Below are 24,530 nucleotides of genomic sequence, written 5' to 3'. Positions count from 1 at the left end.
CTGATCATTCGTCCTTTTGCCGGCGTTGCCACCGGGGGATTTACTTCACACAAAGTGCCGTCCTCCCGTTGTTGACACCAAGGGGGAGGGATGGCCTGTACGCACCTTGTCCCTCCCTCAGCATAATGGACTGAGACTCACATTGAGCTCACATGCTCTCAGCACCTCCTCCTCACCCTTCCAGAGCGTGCAGGAAACACTCTTAAGTTGATGAAAGCCAATGAAGAAGCACAACGGTATCAGGATGTGTCGCTGTCAACTCCAAAAGCACGCTAATCCTTCGGCTGAACTTCCTCTCATTTCACGGCGATGAGGCTGAGTTTCCACCTCATCACTACTTTGCAGTACATCCATCGGCCCAACATGTATGGCCCGTTTGCCTTGGTCGTTGATGAAAGCTCGCCTGACCAACGACTCTCTCAAAACAGTCAACATCCGGGTTCAAACTCGTTCATCGAACAGATCATCAGATGCAATGACGACCTTTACAGCCGCTTTTGTATGGACGTTGATTGATCGGTCAATGCAGCCTCGACACCTCACCGGAGTCTCACCCTCCTTGACATTGAGTTTCAGAAGTTGAGATGGAGGCGGCCCTCGAAAGCAGGCAGAGGAGCCCGCACTTCAAGCAATGTCTTGCCTCCTTATTGAATGCCCTCATTGCGAGGCACCGCAGAAAGGTCTGGCTGAAACCAACTCATCCACGGCGATGCAGGGAATGTCTCGGGGCACCAAACATGTCACCAAACCCTGACAACGCGAGGGTAGAAAGATATATATGAAAGATTTCCCAGCCACTTCCGCCCTGGCGGGCCTGCCGCGGGTCATCGAAGCCTTCCGCATGGCGCGGGAGTCCTCACCATTCGAAGATCGCTCGCCTCTTCGGCCGTTTCAACCCCTGGACCATGCCTGCCGGTACCTGTTCCCGGTCCATGGCAAATAGCCCAAACCCAAGTCGGCGCTCTTTGCGGCCGGAGTCGTCGTCTCCAGAACCAGAAGAGGATTCTGGGTTTCTGCGATAAACAAGCTAACAATGAAGTTGAGGAGAATTGACGAGGCCCTGACAACCTTATCGACATCAGGAGGCCGATGGAGCTTGCCACGATGAGAGATCCTGCGGAGAGCCTCAACTTTGACGGCACCGCCGTGGCGCTCCTTGGTCGAAAACACTTCCTGCGAAGAAGATGGGCATCACGTAGCGATGAGGGTGTGGAGAACCTCATTTCTCCTTTCGACTTGAACTTATATAGACGAGAAGTCTTTCGGGCGGGTTTGCCTGTCCTTTGGCTGGACGAGTGGTGTGCCCCCGACGACCACTACGATGACCGGGAAGATGGCATGAATGTCGTGTTTGGAGAATCTCAACTTCAACGGCCGTGCTGTTTGGCCTGAGCCACCCCAGACGATGAAGATTCTGCCGCACCAGAAACATCAACATTTGAGTACTGGGTCGTCGGTCCTCGCTTATGTCGATGAAGTCAGACTTGACAGGACATCACGAGACGTGATGAACTTGATTCATGGGGGCGAGGGTAAGAGCCAAAGGATACTTAGATATCTCGAGTAGCTTTCATTTTCACACGATAAGACATATTAGATTCCACAAAAATCTCGTCCTGAAACATCAGGTCTTGTAAGTCCCATATCCTGACTGTCGAGTGCAGCTTTAGCTCGGCCTCGAGCGAGGTAGGGACCTTGACATTTTTGGCCATTGTTCTCAGGTGAGACGCGTGGCCGTCTCATTCAGCGGCCACAGCTTTGAGGCAACTCACCATACCATGACACATTCAGGGAGGAAAAGCAACACGGCTCAATTGGAGATAAGTGTTTTGAATACTCTTTTTTGGCCTCTTGTTACTTCGTCGGTCAATTACGACTACCCGCGACTGCATCTGCGAATGCGCAACCCGCTATGCATCATGATAACAAAGACACTTGCTCGACCTCTATCCTCGCTCTGTTTTCGCCTCTGTGCTGCGTCTTTTCCGCGCCAGCTCTGTCGTGACTTGATCATGTGGCCGTGGTGGGGTATCATTGTATCGTGTCGCTCGAATAGGACCATCCTCGTCGAAGAGCTTGTCTAGATAAACGGTTGCCGAAGAAAACAGTGGTTAGACATATTTTTGGTGGTTGAAATCTCTGACTAGGAGGGCCCCTGCTGCTCAAGAAGAAAGTCGGTTCAGTGCTTCTCTTCAAAAACGTTCTTGTAGACAGGATACCGGTCCAATTCGGAATTCAATCATGGGCATGGCATGTATGGGTGTTGTCCTTGCCAAGGAGATATGCTGTATTCGCCTTCTCTCTCCGAGGGCTTGTGTCAATACTTACTTAGCTTGACGAAGAGCTCGACGACGAAGGCGCACCCAAGCTGAATTGATCCCACTTCTCGACCAACATGTCGTAAGTTTCTTCGGCGATCCCGGCTTCACCGAACTGCGTTGCGTCACTGGCTGTTGCGACACCCACATGAGGAGACAGCACACTAGCTTCCCAGTGATCGCTTGCATCCTTGAACAAGTTGTCGACGTCCTTGGCGGACATGAGTCGACGTTGTCGTAGTGTCAACCGTAACATGCGAAGCATACTTTCGGCGGCGACGGAGCGACGAGATAGACCATGAAGAGCGACTGCTAGCTTGACAAAAGGGGATTTGCGTTCGGGAGCCTCCATATCACCTATAATGACTGCCAAAGCTGCGTTGATGGGTTCGAGAAAACTGATCGGGATGTGGTCGACGCCCCAATATACGGACTGCAGATGTACGAGATCCGCAATAGCAAGGGCTGAGGTCATGTGTTGCGCCCGAACGACAGGAACCAGGAGTTCGACGGTGGCATCATCTTCGTCATCGGTTTGCAATGTGAAATTCAACTCGGACAACACCAAAACAGCCCAGTGGTATTGCGCACTGAGACCGTTAGCATGACCAAGAGCGCGTTGGATGACAGGGGAACTCACTGGACACTCAGAGTATGGGGTGCTTTGACTCCTGCAACTTCGAGACAACCGGGCAGTTCGCCGTACCATGTTGTCAGGTCACGATGAAGCTCTTCTAGTGCGTCCCGCGTGGTCGGACTTATCCTAGGCCCGTCTTCGACAAAAAGACATTGACTGATATTGTAACATATCTCGAACAAAGTGCTCAAATAGTGAAGATGACAGTCGGAATGCGCTGAGACTGGTGGATGTTCGCGGGGATAAGGCAACCATGCTTCACCAAAATCGCCCTTACATACAACAGGCTTGTCTTTCACAGGAGGTTCCATCAGTGGATGATTACGCATGGCGAATGTGGCTGCTGTTGTTGACACAAAGGCGGCCCAGCTAGTATATCCCAAGATCCGTTGCGCACCCGAGACTCGTTCTTTCCCGCGTCTCGTCTTCGGCTTCTGCGATCGGCTAGGTTTGTCATACTGTCTGAGAACATAAAGCATTTCTTGCATGATTGAGGTTGCCAGCCTCTCGATGCCGCGGTTTTGCAAGCTATGACCACGTTAAGACAGATGTACCTTGTGTGAACAGAGAGGCGACTCACTACTGCCACTGAATCGCCAGGAACTGTATCCACGGCAGTGAGACCTTTGTTCTTGTAGATTCTGCATGGCGTTTTGCTTCCTCATAGAACAGGTCTTGCAGGGATTTTTCCATTGATGGGTTGATGTTGTCCTCATCCAGATTATCAAAATCAAACTGAGACCAGGTCAACAAGATCATCACGTGCCGAGGGAGGAGGGGTTACTGACGCATGCATCTGCCAGGATCATGTTGACCAATGCTGGTGTGCACATATCATCATCTTCTTTCCCATCTTGCATGGCTGAGATCAAGGCGTCGCGGTCGACAAAGGGGTACCACCAATGGCGCCATGTGAACCATAGTGAGAGCAAATGCGAGACTAGCACATCATCATCGGTTATCGTCGTCCACGGTTTTGCCGGCACCGAGTATATTGGGACGCTCGATGCCTGGAAGACTCTCGAAGAACGACTCGGCTGCGATGAGGGCGATTGCTGACGGGTGGAAGCCTTGCTACGAGCCTCGTCCTCCTCAGCGCTGGTGACGGTCCCGGAAAAATTGGCGGCAAGGTGGCCGACCAGTTCCTCGTGGGATGTGCTACTTCGGATGAGGTTTATGAGGCTTTCCACCTGGTTGTTGTCGCCAGTGCGGATTGCTTCGATCAACTCAGGCAGTAGTCTCTGGTCTGACTCGAGCTCTTCGACCTTCCTCTTCCATGCCATCCTCCGTCGACCATCTTCAGCTACTTCGCGGATGCATTCTGTGCGCTTCGCAACGCATGCTGCACATGGTGTATTGTCATCACACTATTGAACGCCAGGACAGGTGAGCGCAGCTCAGTGGCAGGATCGGTCTTGGATAGGAGGATGTTCGACCCAGCATTGGTATCTCGTGACGCAGTCTGACTGGAAGCTTGACACCAACAAAGCAGCATGTTGTATTGATGTCCTGCAGATGACGCTCCATGTCATAACTGCGTCTCGTGTTTCTGAACAGGGGGTGGTGGGAAGGAGCACTGAGCGATACGTACCTTGGTACGACGTTTACGACAGGCCCTACAGGCTGTGGTGATATTCCTGCGTTGCTTTGCCGGCGACTGAAAGATACTAGGGCTAGACACGACAGCAGGGCCTACAGGAGTTGCTGGCGCCAAAGGTCTCTGAGGCTTTTGCGACATTGGCGAATATAAGGGTCACCTATCAGGTTAGTCACAACATTGTCCAGCTGGTGTTAAAGTATGCGTGAGTACGCACCTGTTCGGCGGACGCTACGCGGAATAGCCTCAGGCGCTCGTGCAGTTGTGTTGTCCAAGGTCCTGCTGTTGCCATCTGCTTCGTGCCGTCCTCGCCCGCAATCTCATGTTGACTGACGTTGATGGAGGGCGTTCCGAGGAAAGAGCAAGGGAGAAAAAAACTATTGTTCGAGCACACGTGATGGAGTATGTGCCAGAGAGGTCCTGATTTGATGGGAGACAGGAAATCAGATCCGTCACACAGAGATAGACTTGACCAGACTGTGGCTGGATGTCGAGGTTGAAACCAATGGCGAGGGAGGCGATGGCGCAAGGCGGCGGCAGCTGTGGCCTGCGGTGGGTCAAAGAGGTGATGGGAGGCGAAAGCGGTCGCGATTGTATTTCCTGACGGTGTATGCGGTGGTTCGAAAATTGGAAGAAAGGCAAAGACGGACAGCTAGGTCCAAGAAGATATCGTCGCCGGGCGCAATAATATGGCTGACAGAGTACTGTGGACTGCACTTAAACCGGCCACGAGCGTCATGTTTTTACGGAAACAAATCTCCAAACCTTCTCATTCGTACAGTATAATATTCTTTGGCCCGCAAATATGAGGGACGGTCCTCAGCGGTGGCCAATCTCGGAGCATCCGTGCAAACTTCCAGATGCCTGGGGACGCTCACCAAAAGGAAGCTGAGTCCTGACCGGACTCTCGAACGTCGAGAATTCCCAAGTGTAGGAATGTGTGAGCTGCCGGCCATGGTCTTCGACGTCCCAAGAAGGACAATGAACCGTCTTATAGACAGAGACCCTGCGCCGAAGCTTGACGCGGCGGCCAATCTCCCCGCCAGACACTTACCATCGAGGTCAAAATAGATTGAAAAGACACAGCCGGATCCATATTCCTGAAGGTCGACGACGGGCGCAGGCCAAGAGAGGTGGGTTGACGGTGTGAAAGTCCAGTACAAAAACTTGTGAAGGTCGATTTTGCCTTTCACCTCTAGCGTCGCCACTGGATCTTGACGGAATTAGTTTGCGGTGTTTCCTGCTCTGTCGATTGGCTTGCTTAACCTCATCTTACCGCAAGGAGATTCAATCCGGTATGGTTTCGAGTACGCGTACTGTAACAGCGCGCGCGAGTTTGTAAGCCGGTTCTAGGATCATTCACACGCTTCCCTATGCTTGAAATGAAGGGAAAGCATGTTTACTGCGCAACCTTATGGCGACAGGAAAAGGCAGGTTAGGATGAACGCCAGGAGATCGGCAAGATGTACGACAGAAATGGCTAGGGACTGGTCTAGACCGTCCATTGAAGGCCCCAGGAGAACTTGCATAAGTGGAAGTAAAAGGCACAAAGGATGGGCGAGAAGGTTTCGATGATCGGTAATCGACGCGCAGACATAAATTGATTGCTGAGGTATATCGCCGAGGGAAATGCATACTGTGGTTTCCAGAGGTTCAAACCCGTGCTTACCTCAAAATTGATCTCCATTTACTTCTCCAGTAGTGGTGTCTCGACCTACGTGCTCTCCAGTCAATTTCTAGTTGTATACATTTTTGGGTGGTAACCAAGGCATTGGCGCGAATTGCAATGACCTCCTTTTCCTCCTATCAGGCTTTGCCCAACTGTTGATGGACGGACATGCCTTTTCAAAGCCCCTCCTACTGCGACTCGTCCCCTCGTCTCCTGAGACGTGAGAATGATGTGGTTCGGGTACGCCGACCCACAGTGCCACCAGCACCGGGTGCGATGCGCTGCGACGCTCATATCATCCTTTGCTTTATACCTCGAAGCATTTCCAGCAGTCGGTTGCTCTTCATCAAGGTCTCCTAACTGAGGCGAACGCCAGACTGTCATGGTGTCCAGAGGACGTCACCCATGGACTTCGCGCCTCACTTTTATAACCGGTGAACGCCAGACATGCATTGTTTTTCGTATCGGAGAAGAGCAAGTCATCAAACAATCATGACACAGGGTGATTGAACAGATAGCTAACGCTCTCGCCGTTGTGTGTTCTTCGGATTGCTTCCGCTAAAACGGGAGCAACATCGATGAATTCCAATCTGCACCCCTTTTGGCCTTCTTCAACCCTCAATGCCTCAACCTTTTCCTCGGGCACAGGAACGGTGTTGGTGATCACGAGTCTGGAGAGAGAGGAACCTTTGAGGATCTCCACCGCTTTACCGGATAGAATCCCGTGGGTGACAAGAGCAACAACATCTTTGGCACCATGCTTGATAAGAGTGTCTGCAGCCTTGGCCAAGGTTCCACAGGTGTCTGCCATATCATCGACAAGAATGGCCACCTTGCCCTCGACTGTGCCAACAAGGGTCATTCGACTGACTTCGTTGGGTCGCGATCGCTCCTTGTGTATAAGGGCAAATGGTAAATCCAGCTTGTCCGCAATGGACGTGGCTCTTTTCGCACCGCCAGCATCAGGACTGACAATGACACAGTCTTGTTTCACTCCGTTGATTTCTGTGTTGGTTTCCGTTGCATGCATCAGGTTTTCTCGAACCCATTTGACCGAGTTTGGTTCAGCATACAGATTGTCCACTGGGACATTGAAGAATCCTTGAATCTGGGACGCATGCAGATCCATTGTGATAACATGGTTGCACCCGGCCGTTTGCAACATGTTTGCCATTAGTTTTGCGGTGATCGGTGCTCGCGATTTGTCTTTCTTATCTTGTCGCGCATAAGGGAAGTTGGGTAGGATCGCCGTGACTCTTCGAGCAGACGCAGTTTTGCAAGCGTTGCAGATTATGAGGAGTTCCATGAGGCCATCATTGATATCGTTCGGTCTGGTTGACTGGAGAATGAACACTATGACAACCTCAGAGGTCAGCTATCATGCGACGGCAGAGGCTCGTCCCGGCGCAGGACACGAGGATAAGGAATGGTGCCGTACCATCTTCGTCACGAACGGATTCACCAATTGTGACACTCGTTTCCTGGTTCGAGTATTGCAGTACCATAATCTTTGTGAGCTCAATACCGAGTCTAGATAGTGCCACCAGTCAGAACATACGCTTCGTCGTGTTAAGGACGGGCTCCTGCAGCCCAGATAGTGACGAACCTTTTAGCAACTGCTTTAGCCAGCTCGGGATGACTGTTGCCCGTCAACAGCTTGATCGAGTTTGTCGCCATGGCTGCGGAGTTGAATGCAGATGTGGTCACCGAAGAAACATTGTGCCGAGCAGAAGAGAAGACGTCGTTGTTGCTGGTCATTAAAAGTTGAAGGGACCCCAGGAAAAAATTTATGACGGAATACGAATGGCCCCGCGGTAGAGACAGATGGCGCACTCGCAGACAAAGAGTTTCGGTTAGGGGAGTTTAGGCGAACACCACTTCACGTCGACCACCACTTCACGTCGACCACGGTGCCAATTCGCAGGGCTGGGTTGGCTCAGTGCTTGGCTGCGAAATCACGATTCTCATAAGGCGCAAAAATGCCGCCCTGCGAAAATTGGCAATGAAAGAAGAAAAACAAATGGCAGGAGAATGCGACACGTCCGATCGATGTGTGAAAAACGGTATGATTTGTCCTTTTCTATCATGTGCCCTTGAGAGCCTGAATGTGTAGGACTCGAACTTTCATCGATCGAGTGGTCACATACAGCGACACAAGATTCCTCCGTCCTCCAGTCACAGAACAGTAAGCGGGCAGGTAGCCTGAATAGCTGGCGCGCGAGAGCCTCCATTCTCTGTTCTCCTCTCGTAGCAGCTTGACTGCCACGTCTCGTGACCTGGAATGGGGTCCAATTCTTTGCTGGTTTCCGCTCCGAATGCTGATGGCTTGCTCTTAGAGTAAGACCATGTCAAACCCATCTATTTTCTCATAGAGGAAGCACGTCTCTTCCTCAGCTCGGTTCTCTTCTCACGCTCCTCGTGCACACGCTTAGCCAGAAGCTGAGCGTACTCGTTCGCAGCATCCTTGGAGGCCTCAGCGCGTCTTCGCTTGAGCGCGAGTCGGTGTCTCTTGTGTTGCATGCGCTGAGGAGTAACGAGTCTCTGAATCTTGGGGGCCTTGGTGTATGGTTTGGCGCCCTCCTTCTTGGGGACGACTTCACGTCGAATGACGAATTTGCTGTAAACGAAAAGGGTCAGCCGCTCCGTCTTTTACACACATAGATCCTGAGCTGAACATATAGAACGTACCGGACATCATCTTGCTTGCTCAGGCCGAAGAATCGTCGAATCTTGGTAGCACGCTTGGGACCAAGACGCTTGGGGTTGACGACGTCGGTCAGGCCTGGAATATCGCCCTCGCCTTGCTTGACGATGGACAGAGCCAACACGGACAGATCTTGAGCGACGATGCAGCCACGGACGGACTTGCGCTTGCGTTCACCAGTTCGTCGAGGTCGGTAGCAGGAGTGGCCGTCGGCGAGGAGGAGCTTGACGCGGGTAGGGAGCATCTAGACAAGTCTCAGCATGTTGATTCATGTGCTGGCGCTTTCAGAGAGCAGAGTGATTGGGGTACGTACGACGCCCTGCTTCATAGGAAAGCCTTGCTTGTCATTGCCGCCGGTGATGCGGACAATCTGGTAAAGCGAACGTCAGTATTCTGGACACAAAACCCTTTCACTGTCATCGACACAGGGATAGCCATACGTAGCCTTTCCATTCATCACCCAGACTGTCAGCTGGCACTTCATTGCCCATGCGCTTGTCCATGAAGACACGCAGCTTGCGCTCATCTTCGACTTCGACGAGCTTTTGCGACCCATTGGCAGGGTAGGAAATGTTCAACTTCATCTTGACGGGATGTGCTGATCGAAGAATACCAGCAATTGAAATCGTCGAGAAGAAGTAGAGGCGGATCAATTTTCTAAAAGTGCGGGTGCTTGCCAAGAGTGCATCAGGGCTAGTCTATACTGGGGGCTAGTTTAAGACTTGTTCAAAAGACTCTGTTTTCTCCCTCGATGAACAATCAATTCTGTCTTTTGAACTTCACGCACCTTCAGTAATCATCGACCGTGTTTCCAGCAAGTTGGCACCGTGTCACAGGGAGTACGTCGACAATATAAGTCCGAGTTCCAGCAGATTTGCGACAGCAGGTGCCTCGAAAGCAACCCACTAGGAAGGAGTACACGGTAGACGCGATGACCTTACCCTTGTCAAAGGCTAATCCAACATCGTTATTTGCGAAGGACTTCGGATCGACAATAAGGAACAATATCTAGTTGATCCTGAGGAGCAGCAGCGGTCAGACAGTGCCACTTTCTCTGGACATTGGACTTGTCGTGCATTATTGGACACTATCTAACCCCGTTGACGTGGTTATTGCCAGTCTTCTCTAGCGCGAAATACTTCTTCTCGGCTTCCTCGATAGTTCTGATATTCGCACGGGATTTGTTCATGGTCTCAATCCACTCTTCCTCCTCCACGCTGTCAAAGACAATACCGCCGCCCGATTGCAGGTAGGCGATGCCATCCTTGACGACCATTGTCCGTAGTGCAATACATGTGTCCATGGCGCCTTCGTCCTCGATCCTGGATCCGTCTGTAGACACCCTTGAGAAACCAAAGTACCCCACAGCGCCAGCGTAGACGCCTCTCTTTTCACCTTCCAGTTCAGCAATAAGTTCCATAGCTTTCACTTTGGGTGCGCCTGAAACAGTTCCCGCCGGAAAAATGCTTCTGAATGCTGTAAACCTGTTTTCGCCCGGCCTTAGAACACCCGATACCTGACTGACGAGGTGCTGGACATGACTAAATCTTTCCACGGTCATCAACCTATCTACTCGTGTCGACGATGGATCACAGACACGGTTGACATCATTCCTTGCCAAGTCCACAAGCATAACATGCTCCGCTCTGTCCTTGAGGCTGTTGCGTAGCTCATCGGCCAGCTTTTCGTCCTCCTCTGGATCCTGGCCCCTCTTGATTGTGCCCGCAATAGGGTGAGTAATGATGCGACCTGCCTCCTCTTTGACCAATAGTTCCGGTGATGCGCCCACGATACTGAAATCCGCACAGTCAATATAGAAAAGGTATGGAGATGGATTCACTGTCCGCAGATGGCGGTAGATGTTGAATGGATGTAGTGTCGTTGGTCGAGCTATACGATGGCTAGGGACCGTTTGTATGATGTCTCCTCGGTTGATATGCTTCTTCAGCCGGATAACAAAGGCTTCGTAGCCTTCCTTCCCAGCATTTGACTTTGACGGCTGGTTCTGGGTTATCGGAGGCTGATGTGGCAACGGAATGTGTTCTGCTTGTAATGTCGAGACAGTGTTCTGTAGGATGTTGCGCGCTTTCTCGTATGCAGCCGATAGGTCAGATTCTGACCCCGAGGGTGGTACTCGTAGGTACGTAATGACTTTGCAGACGTTGAAGAAATGGTCGAACGCCACGATCGTGTCATACAGCATGAAAAAGCTCTCCGGCACCTTCAGCACGTCCTTCATAGGTCGAGCCGTCTTGGGCTCGAAATATCGTACGCAATCGTAGCCGATATATCCTATGACTCCCCCTGTCAAAGGTGGTAGTCTGAGAGAGGGCACGTTCGCTACTCGATATTGTGACAATTCTTTTTCAAGCCGTGGCAGAGGGTCTTCTTCCGGTCCATGGCCAGGTCCGGTCTTGAGAACTTTTAGTGGATTTGCGCCAACGAAACTGTACCTTCCTATGGTCCCAGTCGTCGCGGCACTCTCGTACAGGAAGGATAGTTTTGAACCATCGGACACTTTTAGGTATGCTTGTGTGGGTGTGAAAAGATCGGCGGGAATCTGGGCGCACAGAGGCACCAGGTTTGGAGGGAAGTTCGAGGACGAGGAGTTTGCTTTTGCTAGGATGGAGGTAACCTCCTCCAGTGAAGGTTGTATCTGAGCCTAGAGCGTGTTAAGGAGAGGGGTGGACGTTGTGATGGAAGACCTTACCATGACAAGATGGTCGGGGTGGGCGACGAGGAATCCAAGACGCTCAAATCATGTTGACCACGGTGTGCTTTGCTTTTCCATTTAGTAATGGCAGTTATGAGTATAGTATCCTATTTTGAGTCACTGCGACTCCAACATTTGGACAGGATCTTGGGGAAAATGGTTGACCGCGGTACTCTGTTACGCCTAAGCACGTGATTGATACCACCAGCCACAACTATTCCAGCCACCTGCGCAGTCCGCATTGCCCTCACTCACTCTGATCCAGGCCGCATTCAATCAATCATACAAGATAATTTACATGATCGCCAACCAACCACTTTGCACGGAGTACACCAGTCGCACAAGGGCGAACACTTTCGCAAATGACCTAATATATCAAAGAAAACATACAAACATCGCCGAACCATGTCGTTGACCACCCACGAGCCCCGGTCTGGAGCAGGCACTCCAACGCGCCCCAGTTCGGCTTGGACCAACAACTCGGTTTTTGCAGATTCGGCCATTAGCCTCAGAACTGGCACTCCCGCTCCTGCTGAAAAAGAACTGGACCTTTTTCACGCTGATGATGGAACGTCATCTCGAGTTGGATTCGCGGATCGCCTCAATGGCCTGGTTTCGGAGATTTGGGCCTGCGAACAGGACGGCGCGATACGCAGGGAGAAGAGTCACAAATTCGAGCGCGCCATACAACAAATCGAGGCCGCCCTTGATGATGATTCATCCGGCGATAGCGACCTCTATAGCGCCCTTCCTTCACCCGCGACCATGCCGACAGATCCTGCCACCGTTTCGGAAGACGACTTCGCGGCTATCCGCGCAAGTCTAGCCTGCACAGTCGAATCAATGCGCATGAGGCAACAAGAACAGAGACATCTCCATCAGCTGGCGGTCGAAAAGCTGGAAACGGTTGCGCAGCGCTGCATCCAGCAGGAGAGGCGATTGAAGGAATTCGCGCAAGAAATGGTGTTACTGAAGCAGGAAAATCGCTTGCTGAACGAGGAGCTCAACCAAGCTCATACCGAGTCGGCAAAGAAGCACGTCGCTGTCGACGCCATGTCAAGTGCTGTCGCAGGCCTGGAGGGGTGGATTAATGGTACTCCCACGCCAGATCGATCCGACAAACGAGTAGTGATCAGAGGCAGAGGCAGATTTCGTGGGCGGTATTATGCGGATGAGCCAATGCAAGCACCAGTCGGGCAGGGTTCTGATGGTACATCTGATGCGAAGGCTTTCCACGAGGGCGTTACCGCTTGGCTTCGCGGCTTCCGAGACGTAGAGGAGGAGTTGAGAATGTCGCAGAAGACGAAGGCTCCTGGCTGGAGAGAATCGCAGAATCCTGCGACAAACACTGACGACGAATGGGGTGATTTTGAAAGTGCCACTGGAACATGATTAATTGGTGTTACTCCATTCAAAGCGGGTATCATACAGTTTTTCGACATTTCAACCATCATTCTATGCCAATGCCTCGGTCCAGAATCCGACCATCGCTCTGCTAAGGGCAGGCATTTCTTAGCCCGCGGCAAACACACTCCGCGTGGCTATGTCCACAGCGGTGGCAAAGCTTGAACAGCATGGAGCTAGCCACACATTGGCTGTGGAGAGGTCTGCATGGTTCAACGTTGAAAGTCGATTACGGCGATCTGCCTGTGTTAGTCAAGACCAAACAAGATATGGAGATAAGCCTTACCTGGACCCCAAGACCAAAGGCGAGCTTCGTGCTATCAGCGTCCCACGTCAATGAGTGATCTGCGCTGGTCTGGAGATTGTCGCCATTTACGCTCGAAGCACCTCCAATGCTCATCATATCATCGTCTCTGAGTTGTGAGCCTGACCACGCAGCTGGCTCGCCTTTCCACGTTGCCATGTGCGTATAAGTATGTTCTGCATTCCAGATACGGATAGCATCATAGCTAGCGCCAGCCAAGCAGAAGCCATCGGGAGAATATGAGAGAGTCATCACGGGCGAAGCGTGGGCGATAATGAGCTTGCAAACGGAAAGGATCGAATTTGCGTCCGAATCAAACCTCCATATCTTGACGGTGCCATCCATCGATGAGGTAGCAAATTCTTGCTTAAGGGACAAATTGTAGGAACTCGGCAGACGAGGGCGTATTTCGAGGCCTGTAATGGCGGCATCATGTGCACCTCTTTTGAGGAGGTTTTGAGCGGGCACCCACAGTGATCCAGAGTCGGCTGACGCAGCCACCAGAATAGCATCCGTGGAATCATGCCAGGCACATCTTACAAATGTCCACTGGTCGTTTTCATTCGCATGCGAAGTCCATTTCTGCTGTAGGACCAGGTCGAAGAAGGCTTGACAGTGATATACCGCACGCTGGCCTGCCGCGCAAACAATGCCATTGCCATTGAAGAAGGCGCAGTCCATGTCCACAAGGATTTCAGGAACCGATACCGACAAGGGTCCGGTAAAGTTTGGCGACCGCGACAAATCCCACATAAGGATAGATGAGCCTCCTGCCTGAGTGGAGCCTGATGCTTCTGAGTCGTAGGGAGCAATGCCCAATAGACGTAGACCCTGGCTCTGCCACTTCAATGACGTGATTGCTCTTTGTGAAGCTGGCAAAGTTTCCATCAGTGTAAGTTCTTGGCCATCAAACAAATGTATTTGACCGGCTTGATTGCTGTAGGTAGCAACAGCAAACATTTCTCCATTGGGTTCCCACGCCACGGCACTGACAAGCGTAGACTCGGTGGCCTCAACGAGCTCTTGAGAACGAAGTGGCTGCTCAGGATCGGTTTGCTGTTCGAACATGTTCCAGACTTTGCAGTAGTTATCACCCATCGCGGTCACAACCTTGCCATCGGTAGGACGCCAGGACACTCGCGCCAGGGAGGGCGTTTCCTCAGAAGGTGCGACATTGTCAATGCGTAAAAAGGTGGTTGATGGCGCTAGATTTGCGACCTTGTCAGGTACGACTTGGATCCCTATACTCGATCCATTGGTCAGGGTGTAAATAGGAGGTGGCACAGCTTTCACGAGTGCTTCGTGGGGTTGTTGGTCTGCAGTGGGTGATTCTTCATCGAGCTCCATGCGGTCGTCATTTCGAGCGCCATTGATTAATGGTCCATTGTCCTCGACTCCTCCTTCGGTCCCGGAAGGTGATCTCGCGTCGGTGACAGAAGCTGGATGGCCATTCGACATTTCGTGATCTGCCCCAAATTGGTTGACTGAGCCCGAGGGTTTGCGTGCAGCACCTCCATTGCGATCTGAGCCGGCTGCCGTTTTACGACTGCGCTTGGCAGCTGGCTGGACAGAAGGCTCTGATAGGCCATTCGAAACACTGTCGCGCGCGACTTTCCGTGTTGTGGTGCTTGAGTCAGCCGGTGACGGGACTGACAGAAGCGGTTCTTCTGGGAGTTCTGGTGGCCGTTCATTGCTCTCGGGACCAAAGAAGAACATTGATGCGTCAAGTTGTCTGGAAGGCCGGCCATTCTGAAGTGGGATTAGCGCCAGTACATGATTGCAGCAGGATTCATTGGCACGTACCTCGTCAATGGTTAGTGAAAGGTGGTGATACCTCAATCCCTTTTGAACCAGGCCAACAAGCGCATGTCCTCTGATGTTCTTTGCGAACGGCAGGTTCTCGGCATCGACTTTCCAATCGCGTTGGAGTTTGACAGCTGCTTCGGCGTAGCCTAGATGGAAGGTTAGAATGGAGCAAATTGTGGATCTTGTGGACGGCAGCCTACCCGATTCTTGGAGGTACCTGTAAAAACTGATCAGTAAACGATGCAACAAGCAGAATGCAGAAGAAGCGCACCTCCAAATGAGATAGTTGAGTTGGTCGGAATTTAGTGGTGGAGGCTTCGCATTGAAAGTTGACGCATTGTCGGCTTCCATGCCGACATTCCGCTTGAAGAAACGGGCTTCGGCAGGGGTTTGGTGGTCGTCAGGATCGAAAGGTCAAGAAAGCCACGATGAAAGCGCGTTTGCGGCGGCGGTAGGTAAGATGCAAGACGCAAGTATGACAATCAGACGCGTCTGCGCTGCGCCAGTCGGTTTTCGGGTTTTTGGATTTGTAGGTCGATGGCGCACGTCGACCTGAAGCTGAACTCCTAAAAGCTGTACCAGGTGTTCGCGATCGAAAACAATCGATATCAAGAATATGATGATCAATAAGTTCAACTGGCAAGGAAGCGCAAACGACGACGTCGCGTTGTCGATAGCGTCAAGACTGGTACTTTGGGATACTGAGATCTGAAGATGGAGAACGTCGAAACAAGAAACAAATCATGAATCAATGGAGATGGTGACATTCATTGTAAAGTTGGGAAGAGAAAGGTGTCGTGGGTCAAACACGCAAGTCACCTGGCGAGTAGGTAGTGGAGCAGCCCACCAAACAGCCAAGGCTAATAACTTAATCAGAAAAAAGGTGCTTTTTGCAAGTTCGGGGGGATCTGCTTGCGTCGTTTAGGGCTTTGACGCACTACATTAGCCGTGCCCTGCGAGCCTTAAGCCTACAGTAGCGACCTCTATCCATGATGCAGCCTCGGGCACTCCACGGGCCCTGGTAGCCTCATTATTTGATCCAAGGGCTGTAACATGAACTGATGTTTTGTCAATGTGGTTGAAAGTAAAGCAAAAACACTTCGTGTGCATCAATATGGTCAGCTAGATCACTTCTTTGCTCTGGAAACCCCAAAGACGATGCTTTCCGTGCTGCCGCCCCGGAGTGTGATCTGATCTCTTCTCACGGTCGTGGCGCAGGCACCTACCTGGTCCTGGTCCAAAAAGGCTAGACTCGAGCTCCCACCAGCCTCAATACTGTTATTCTCTGTATTTCGCTGCAGCCCAATCCATTCCGTCAGCATAGGAGAGCACCAACGTCTTTCTCCGACTGAACCTGTGCTCATCGTCATTCTCCCAGCGCCCATGTTTGTACGGCATTGAACAAGACGACAAGCGCATTAGGACATGCTTGGAAAGGGATCCTTTGCGCCATGGCTTTCAGAATCAATATCCCACCAGTCACCCGAGCCCTTCTTGCCATCATCATCGCCTTGACCTTTCTCTACAACGTCGCGCGATGGAGGATCCTGCAGGAAAGCCTCGGAGAAACCACTCCGCCAACAGAGCCCCTTCCTCGACTCATTGTCCCCTACCTAGCCCTCATACCATCTCAATCCATTCGGTACCCTTGGACGTTGCTTAGCTCCGCCTTCGTCGAGCAGAATGGCTTCACACTCCTATTTCAAGGAGCTGCCGTCTACTTTGGTGGGAAATATCTTGAAAGAGCTTGGGGATCACGAGGCTTAATCTATGTTGTTCTCATTGCCACCATAATACCCAACCTGTTGGCTATCCCTACATACATTTTGTGGGCTGCCGTGACTGGCAATCCTGAAAGAGCGTCCACACCCATCAATGGAGGCATCACCTTGCAGGCAGCATTCCTTGTCGCCTTTAAACAATTGGTGCCCGAACATACCGTCAGCATATATAAGGGCATGATCAAGATGCGAGTCAAGCATTTCCCAGCCGTCTTTCTTGCAGTGAACACCCTCTCCGGCCTCTTCCTCGGCACCGACACAGCACTCATTCTCGCCTGGTACGGGTTGATCACAACATGGACTTACCTACGATTCTTCATGCGTCAACCAGATCTATCCGAGACGACCACGGACGGCCAGGGCCTCAAGGGGGATGCAAGCGAGACCTTTGGGTTTGCGACATTCTTTCCGGACGTCATGCAGCCACCCATTGCGGCCATGTGCAACCAAGTATTCCTCGTGTTGTGCAACCTTAAGGTATGCACACCTTTCTCGGACGAAGATATCGCAACGAGCAATGAGCAAGCTGCTGCCAGAGGTGAGGGTGGTCTGCCCAGTTTCAACAAACAAGCACGAGGAGCGAGAGGGCTGAGCAAACGGGAAGAGGCGGAACGACGCAGGGCACTGGCACTTAAGGCGCTGGACGAAAGGCTCAATGCTGCTAGCAGTCGGCCAGCACCCCTACCGGCAACGCCAACGACTGCACCCAATCTGCCTCAGGGGCAGGAGATGTTGGGCCAGACTGATTATCGACCGGATGCCTGAGTTGCTTTTTGTAATTGGTTGACGCTTTTGCGACCTGGGAGGTTGTTTCCATATATATTGGCTTGGGCCCTTGATGGCTGTTTAATCATTGCTAGCCGGCTGGGTGTCCGGCGCAAACATCCTTTCGTATGAGACTTTCCCCCGGAGGCCCGGAGGGATTCTGAGGTTGCATCCTCGCCTTCGAGAAGCAACAGAACGAAATGCATGCTGCCCTGAAATGACTGGGGTCCGGCCGTGATACTAGCGGGTTAACCAGGTTGTTGACAAGGTCGATCTGAGCAATCCCGAAGGGCTCCCGCTATGTTTTACCGTCTCGGCCAGATCCGCACTCCGGCATTATTACCTCCTGTCCCACAATGATGATGTCGATGATGTGGGTGGCCTCGATCAATCAAGAAGGTAGTGAGACCTCTCCGAGATCCTCTAGTCATTATTCGTCGTTGCACATATCGCCCGCCAATCAGTCTGGCACGAGCAACCACTCTAGTGCAGGTACATCGTTTGTTCGTGAAAAGCTTCATACCTCATACCACCCAGACCTTGTTCACCACATTCCAGCTATACCTGCGTACTCCGTATGTCCAGACTTTTGAATCTCTCGCTTACCGGGCAGGTGCTTCAATCCAGGCATTTGACTCGTTCACCGCTCCGCACTCTCCACTTGATCGTGGAAGCGAATATCCATTTCTCGAAAAGCGAAGCTCTGAAAAGCATCATGGATGCACAGCGACCCATCACAGTAGGTGCAGAAGCCCTCAGGTAAGGTATAAGGAAAGTAGTGTCCGCATTTCCTTTCGTTCCTGAACCATCAATGCTTGTCTGCCTTTCAATCTCACCACATTCGCAACGACGATGGCCTCGATCAAATATGCAGCACTGGCTGCCGCTCTCCTAAGCTCGGCGCAAGCTTCGCTCTACGGCGAGAGCAATGTCAACCACACCTGTGTCCTAGGTAAGACTTTTCCAGCAGTCAATAGTTTCCCTCCCGTACTAACACCACATTCTCAGAACCTCAAATCTTGTCGTGTTCATCAGGAGCTAATGCAGCGACCGCCGACACCTGCTGCACCGAGACCTTCGGCGGACTGGTTCTCTCCACGCAATACTGGCAAACCTACACTGGCCTCGAGTCGCAAGGCCAGCTCCTCCCGCCCAACACTTGGACGCTGCACGGACTGTGGCCTGATTTTTGTAACGGCTCGTACACGCAATACTGCGACCTTTCACGCCAATTCGATCCAGCCCCTTCACCCAACACCACCAATGGCCTTGCCAACGGCACCGTTGTCCCCCCGTACAAGGGCCCCGGCGTGGACACCTTCATCACGAATTTCAGCCGCTACGATCTGCTCAACTACATGAACACGTACTGGACCAACCAGGGTGCTTCCAATGAGGCTTTCTGGGCCCACGAGTTCTCCAAGCACGCTACCTGCTACTCGACCTTCGACGTCCCCTGCTACGGCCCCAACTACGTCCAGCACCAAGAGGTCATCGAGTTCTACGAGACCGCAATCAAATACTACCGCCGCCTCCCGACATGGGAGTGGTTAAACGAAGTCAACATCACCCCATCCAACACCACCCAGTACACCCTCTCCGACATCCAGGGCCAATTGGCCAAGAAGTATGGCGCGACCCCCTATATTGGCTGCAGCGGCCCCAAGTACAACGCCACCGCTGCCGGCAAAAATAGCACCGACAATGGTGGCACCGTCGTCAGCGAGGTTTGGTACTATCAACATGTAAGTTTACTGTTCCCGAATCTGCGCCAACATTCTTGATATGGAAATGCTGACAAGATGATGAAATAGGTTGCTGGCCGTCCTCAAGAAGGAAACTCCATCCCAGTCAACGCCACTACCCCCAACACTACTTGTGCGAAAGCGGCGAAGGCCTTGTGGTACTACGAGATGACTCCTAGCTCTGTGCGTAACACTACTATTCCCGCGCGGAAGTAGACACAGCTTGCAGAAATATACTTAAGCCATATATTGACAGACGTAAATAAAGATAATGTAATGGTATTGTACTTGTAATTATGACCTTTTGCCATTCACGCGCAATTCCGTGGACGAGTGAGTGCTGCATAAGAAGAGGAGTTTACCGATTGCCGTGGCAGAGAATAGTGTGCAGGACATCAGCATAGGTGGATAACCAAAAATCGCTCTGCGAAGAGATTGACGTGGATGATCACGGTGGGCGAGATTTTCTTCCACGCTGGTAAGATTTTACAAGAATAGAAAGAAGAAAGAATCGACTTGTATTCATCAAATAACCCAATTAAGACACAAACATAAGGCCACCCTGCCTGTCTCTACAGCGCGCGTCGGGGGTAATAAAAAGAGAATCGTTACGACTCATCGGAGGAGGCATCACAAGTAACGCATTCTCAACTGTGTGCTCGTGGACGCCACACAGTAATGGAAGTTCCTTGAGAGCGACCTCGCCAAAGCAAGGAAGAGGCGCATAGAGGAGTAACCTTGGGAGGCCGCCGCCACTCGCATTGACTCCAGCAGGAAAAAGAAGATGGGATGGCAAGGCTGCAGACAGACTAACAAGTGAACGGCGAGGCGGGCAGCGTTGCTGTGTAATTGCGTGGTATGCCTGACGCATGAGCAAGATCAACAGCCAGGATGTGTCAGCGTCAATGACGCCTCGGTGCGAGATATCGTAACTCATGCGCTGAGAGCTGTAGAGGGGGTTCACCGTCTCTTTTCGCATGTCTTGCCTTCTGCTGGATTTGAGAAATGGGTGACCAAGCCTTGGTCGGTATAACTCGTTCCAATGTTGGTGTATCCAGGTATATCCTTGACTGCTCTGTTCACGCCTGAACCTCTCCGACAAAAGAACCAGGATGCATGTGGATACTTCTGTGCACTCCTTATTGGTCGATGAGCCGTCAGCGTCTGACTCAGGCAGAGGATGACGAACCTTGAGACTATCAGTCGACCTCAATGCACGTATGCTTGCTGTTCAGACTTGTACCCAGTATCAACAGCTTGAGGGTAAACTCTAGATCGTCCAGACGTATTCGATTTCATTTTGTCCCACCGTTCTCTTGTACAATGTCGGTAACTGAACTCGCACTTCTTCGGATCGACCCGGGCACAGATGTTTCGTCGCCAACACTCCTTGCGAACTTGTCCGAGGCAAAAAGTGTGATGGAAAGGGCCAGCGGCTTCAAGTTCCACTTCTACCATTGCGTGGAAGATCCCAGCCTGGTGTTTATACTTGGCGCATGGCCGTCGATTGACTTCCACATGAAGGAGTTCATCCCTGGCGAGGCCAACCAAGAAATACTAGACCTGCTGAAAAGACAGCTTGTTGTTGAATGGATGTTTCATCTCGATGTCGACCAAGCAAAGACTGCTCTTTCTTTGAGCGAGAAATTCATTGCCATTGGGCGACATTTCATCAGGGAGGGAGAGGAAGACGTATTTCGATCGACCTTCAAAGCCAAAAAACATGAACTTGAATCTTTTATTGGAGGAGCTGGTCACGTTGTCGGAGGGTTCAGGTTAGATGATGGGTTTGAGCCGGCAACGGAAGGAGACAGGAAGGAGGAATTCGTTCTGTTCACGGCATGGAACAGCGTCGAACATCACTTCGGCTTTGCTAGAACGGAAGGTTTCGAGAAGTATGGTCAGATCAGAAACCACATCGAACAAGCAGACATCAAGCATGCCACAAGGCTCAATGTCGACGAGAAGACGCGAGTGTAGATGCGAGAGGTTGACACGGCGACCTATTCGAGACTTCGTCAGTCAGATGCATCTGCCGAGGAGGTGTAAGGCATCTTGTAGAACGTATCCTGCAGGGTTTGTGGACTACTGCATGTTATTTGATATGCATCTCACACTTCTCTCGGGAGCGTCGGGTGAGAAAGAGAGGACGAAAGGGACGAGGTTGCCAAGAATGAGGGTTTGACGCGGCTGCTGTGGCGGTGACGTTGAAAGAGTCGCAGCTGATGACCACAAATCGAATCGAATCGACCCCTCCCTTTAATCTGCCTAATCGTTTGATTTGAGGAAGGCATTTAGACTGCGTCTTTCCGTGTGGTTTGTGATCGAGTTTTCGCAAGAACAATTCATCACTGCCCTCACAACCACGGCATCGTCTTCAATTACAGCCACTGTTCTGCAGATTACGCCACGCCAGCAGCATTTCCACCATCAGCAAGGCCTCCACCAACCGCCCCCCGATAAACTGACCAGCACGGGCTCTGTGGATACGATTGCCCTGCCCTGCCCTGCCCTAAGAAACCAACTTATCCACCTTACGTTACCTCACTGCGAGCTTGTTCGGCTACTGACCTCAAGGCTACTCCGGATTCTCATACATCCGCCGACCTGGCTTTCTTCGCCTCACCTCTTTCCTTTCAAACCATCCCTACCCGGCGAATAGTGACCGATCGCAACGGACGCAGCTACTCGGTCGCTGTAACGCCTAGCCGCTCGTTTGATCATCCATCATCTCGACGAAATACAGTTGTCGGCGTTGCCAACGAATTCCACCCTGCCCAAGACTCTAGCAGTCAAGAAACATCCGCGAACGTCTACACACGATCCTCCTTTGAGACTGCGCCGATCATCAAGATGTCGAAAGTCGTAAGAAGCGTCAAAAATGTCACAAAGGGCTACAGCAGTGTGCAAGTCAAGGTGCGGAATGGTAAGCAGAGACTGGAATCGGCAGTCTGCGCACCCGCGCTAATGATAGGCGATAGCTACCTCTAATGATCCATGGGGCCCTACGGGCACAGACATGGCAGAGATAGCAGCTCTGACCTTCAACAAGTGAGTTTGCTCTGCTCCGAATGATGGCTGACGGGCCATTGACACATTCTGTAGCCCCAGCGACTTCTACGAGATCATGGACATGTTAGATAAGCGCCTCAACGACAAAGGCAAGAATTGGCGACATGTTTTGAAGTCCCTCAAAGTCCTAGACTACTGTCTTCACGAGGGGTCTGAATTGGTGGTGACCTGGGCACGGAAGAACATCTACATCATCAAGACGTTGAGAGAGTTTCAATATATTGATGAAGATGGAAGAGATGTCGGACAGAACGGTATGCACATTCCCAAGTACAGGTCCATTTTAGTATGATCAACTGCTGATTTGTTCCCAGTCCGCACATCTGCCAAAGAATTGACCTCACTCATCCTGGACGAAGACCGACTGAGAAGTGAACGATCCGATCGAAAACTGTGGAAGACTCGTGTCCATGGCGTTGAGGAGTTTGCCCCTCAATCCAGCGCTGGGCCTGCGCAGCAGCCACGCCGTAGGGAGACGCGAGGAAGTCGCGTCGACGACGACTTCGAAGCACAAACTCAGGTGGCTATACAAGAAAGTCAAAGAGAAGCCGAGGACCAAGCGCGCAAACAACGGCGTCAACCTGAAAATGACGAGGTAGATCCGGAATTGAGGAGGGCAATCCAACTCAGCAAGGAGGAGGCGGATCTGCGCGCCCGTCAACTTGAGGATCAAAACGCTGCATCCTTGTTCGACGACACTCCAGCACCATCCCAACCTCAGCCGACCGGTTACAATCAGGGCTATCAACAACAACCAGCGGTTGACTGGTTTGGAAATCCCCTCCAGCAGCAGCCCCAGAGTACCGGGTATTTGAACAATCAATATGCTCAACCACAACAGACCGGCTATCAGAACGGCTTTGGCAACGGCTTCCAGCCTTCCCAGCCAACCGGTTATGACCAATATGGTCAACAGCCATTCCTTCAGCAACAGAACACCATACAGCCGCAACAAACTGTCTTTCCCACAAACAATCCCTACGGCATGCAGTCCAGTGGCGACATATTTGGAGCGCAGTCTCCGCAGCAGCCCAGCCTTCAGACTGGTACGAACAACCCATGGGTAACGCAGTCCCCTCAAGCCGCCGAACCACTCCAACCATTGCCGACGGGTTCAAACAACCCTTTTGCGCAAAGAACACAACAGGCATCACCGTCTCCTTTCGCACGCACAACCCCTCAACCCTCGTTGGGTACTCTCTTTGAATCACAACCGACGACGCAATTCAGCCAGCCACCTCAGTCAAACCCTATCATGAATTTTCAGTCTCCACCTCCACAACAGCCTCAGCAGCAACAGAAGCTTGTTAACCCACAACACGCCAGGCTGAATGCTTTGTTAGCTTCTGGTGAAGGTCAAGATACTTTTGGCAACACGGGCGACTTGCGTATTCCTGCTCAACATACCGCCCCGGGCACATTCGTGAACTCAGCTGGCGGAGGTATAGATCGTCTTCGAGCAGCGCAAACTGGTACCAACCCATTCTTTTCGCAGCAAGCCACAGGTTTTGGTCCATCGCAAGGTGGCCTTGGTCAACACGCACCTGCTCAGACTGGACCAGCAAGCGGATATGGTGGTGGATATGCTCAACAAAACAGCAATCCTTTTGGTGCAAGACCGGTCGGACAGCAAGGTGGCAGCCTGATTGATTTATAGTTCACTTGGATAAGCTCGGGAGGGCCTTCGTCAGGAATGTCAGAATTGTCATTATCCAGCGCCGGTCACTTTATGATACAGCTTTTGTCCCTGAGTTTAGCTGCTTATATACCATCATTGCGTCTGCTCCCTTCCTGTGGGCATTTCATAACAGTACCTAGTATATTTCTGACCACACTGCCTGACTATCTTCTGACAGGTGCTTAGAGGTTTAAATGATTCCGACGTGCTGGAACCGTACAATTCCCAGTCTGGCCACCTATCAGTTTTGCCGTTCCTCAATTCTTTTCACCTCACTATTCCGGAATCCAAGATTCTAGTCAGCCAGCAGACATCCCATCAGCCAAATTCATGGGTC

General features: G+C 51.7%; 10 protein-coding genes across 10 annotated transcripts; 5 read left to right on the top strand and 5 right to left on the bottom strand.

Annotated features, from left to right (window-relative positions):
- Positions 1–2,195: 2,195 nt before the first annotated feature.
- On the bottom strand, positions 2,196–4,354 carry EDD37DRAFT_1205 (uncharacterized protein). Its single transcript, XM_062809323.1, has 4 exons — positions 3,744–4,354; positions 3,536–3,690; positions 2,959–3,483; positions 2,196–2,908 (listed from the first exon to the last, which is right to left on the bottom strand). The coding sequence occupies exons 1-4, from the start codon at positions 4,236–4,238 to the stop codon at positions 2,329–2,331; spliced, it is 1,755 nt and encodes a 584-aa protein (XP_062674244.1). The 5' UTR covers positions 4,239–4,354; the 3' UTR covers positions 2,196–2,328.
- A 2,357-nt stretch (positions 4,355–6,711) lies between these two features.
- Positions 6,712–7,898, bottom strand: EDD37DRAFT_557941 (ribose-phosphate pyrophosphokinase; the record flags this gene model as incomplete). The annotated part of the gene is made up of 3 exons (XM_062813733.1): positions 6,712–7,574; positions 7,660–7,751; positions 7,828–7,898. The coding sequence occupies 3 exons, from the start codon at positions 7,896–7,898 to the stop codon at positions 6,712–6,714; spliced, it is 1,026 nt and encodes a 341-aa protein (XP_062674243.1).
- A 333-nt stretch (positions 7,899–8,231) lies between these two features.
- EDD37DRAFT_614234 (40S ribosomal protein S6-A) lies at positions 8,232–9,566 on the bottom strand. The gene is made up of 4 exons (XM_062815517.1): positions 9,366–9,566; positions 9,239–9,295; positions 8,910–9,169; positions 8,232–8,838 (listed from the first exon to the last, which is right to left on the bottom strand). The coding sequence occupies exons 1-4, from the start codon at positions 9,507–9,509 to the stop codon at positions 8,580–8,582; spliced, it is 720 nt and encodes a 239-aa protein (XP_062674242.1). The 5' UTR covers positions 9,510–9,566; the 3' UTR covers positions 8,232–8,579.
- EDD37DRAFT_614232 (anthranilate synthase component I) lies at positions 9,567–11,766 on the bottom strand. The gene is made up of 2 exons (XM_062815516.1): positions 11,636–11,766; positions 9,567–11,587 (listed from the first exon to the last, which is right to left on the bottom strand). The coding sequence occupies exons 1-2, from the start codon at positions 11,636–11,638 to the stop codon at positions 10,013–10,015; spliced, it is 1,578 nt and encodes a 525-aa protein (XP_062674241.1). The 5' UTR covers positions 11,639–11,766; the 3' UTR covers positions 9,567–10,012.
- Positions 11,767–11,783: 17 nt separating this feature from the next.
- Positions 11,784–13,151, top strand: EDD37DRAFT_698 (uncharacterized protein). Its single transcript, XM_062820169.1, has one exon. The coding sequence runs from the start codon at positions 12,044–12,046 to the stop codon at positions 13,028–13,030; it is 987 nt and encodes a 328-aa protein (XP_062674240.1). The 5' UTR covers positions 11,784–12,043; the 3' UTR covers positions 13,031–13,151.
- Positions 13,152–13,254: 103 nt separating this feature from the next.
- On the bottom strand, positions 13,255–15,503 carry EDD37DRAFT_603290 (WD40-repeat-containing domain protein; the record flags this gene model as incomplete). Its single annotated transcript, XM_062814630.1, has 5 exons — positions 13,255–13,281; positions 13,329–15,095; positions 15,150–15,298; positions 15,353–15,369; positions 15,424–15,503. The coding sequence occupies 5 exons, from the start codon at positions 15,501–15,503 to the stop codon at positions 13,255–13,257; spliced, it is 2,040 nt and encodes a 679-aa protein (XP_062674239.1).
- An 888-nt stretch (positions 15,504–16,391) lies between these two features.
- On the top strand, positions 16,392–17,876 carry EDD37DRAFT_701 (eukaryotic integral membrane protein-domain-containing protein). Its single transcript, XM_062820189.1, has one exon. It carries the CDS (start codon positions 16,604–16,606, stop codon positions 17,696–17,698), a length of 1,095 nt encoding a protein of 364 aa, XP_062674238.1. The 5' UTR covers positions 16,392–16,603; the 3' UTR covers positions 17,699–17,876.
- A 545-nt stretch (positions 17,877–18,421) lies between these two features.
- Positions 18,422–19,768, top strand: EDD37DRAFT_703 (ribonuclease T2). Its single transcript, XM_062820193.1, has 3 exons — positions 18,422–18,650; positions 18,707–19,443; positions 19,513–19,768. Exons 1-3 carry the CDS (start codon positions 18,551–18,553, stop codon positions 19,657–19,659), a joined length of 984 nt encoding a protein of 327 aa, XP_062674237.1. The 5' UTR covers positions 18,422–18,550; the 3' UTR covers positions 19,660–19,768.
- Positions 19,769–20,766: 998 nt separating this feature from the next.
- On the top strand, positions 20,767–21,423 carry EDD37DRAFT_644149 (uncharacterized protein; the record flags this gene model as incomplete). The annotated part of the gene is made up of 1 exon (XM_062817466.1): positions 20,767–21,423. The coding sequence occupies one exon, from the start codon at positions 20,767–20,769 to the stop codon at positions 21,421–21,423; it is 657 nt and encodes a 218-aa protein (XP_062674236.1).
- Positions 21,424–22,296: 873 nt separating this feature from the next.
- Positions 22,297–24,172, top strand: EDD37DRAFT_603286 (uncharacterized protein; the record flags this gene model as incomplete). The annotated part of the gene is made up of 4 exons (XM_062814629.1): positions 22,297–22,369; positions 22,425–22,494; positions 22,549–22,769; positions 22,830–24,172. 4 exons carry the CDS (start codon positions 22,297–22,299, stop codon positions 24,170–24,172), a joined length of 1,707 nt encoding a protein of 568 aa, XP_062674235.1.
- Positions 24,173–24,530: the final 358 nt, after the last annotated feature.

This window comes from Exophiala viscosa (assembly GCF_022695815.1).
Source record: "Exophiala viscosa unplaced genomic scaffold EDD37scaffold_1, whole genome shotgun sequence".
Lineage (NCBI taxonomy): Eukaryota > Fungi > Ascomycota > Eurotiomycetes > Chaetothyriales > Herpotrichiellaceae > Exophiala > Exophiala viscosa.
The sequence above is the reverse complement of the archived record's forward strand: the minus strand, read 5'-3'. Positions and strand labels throughout refer to the sequence as shown.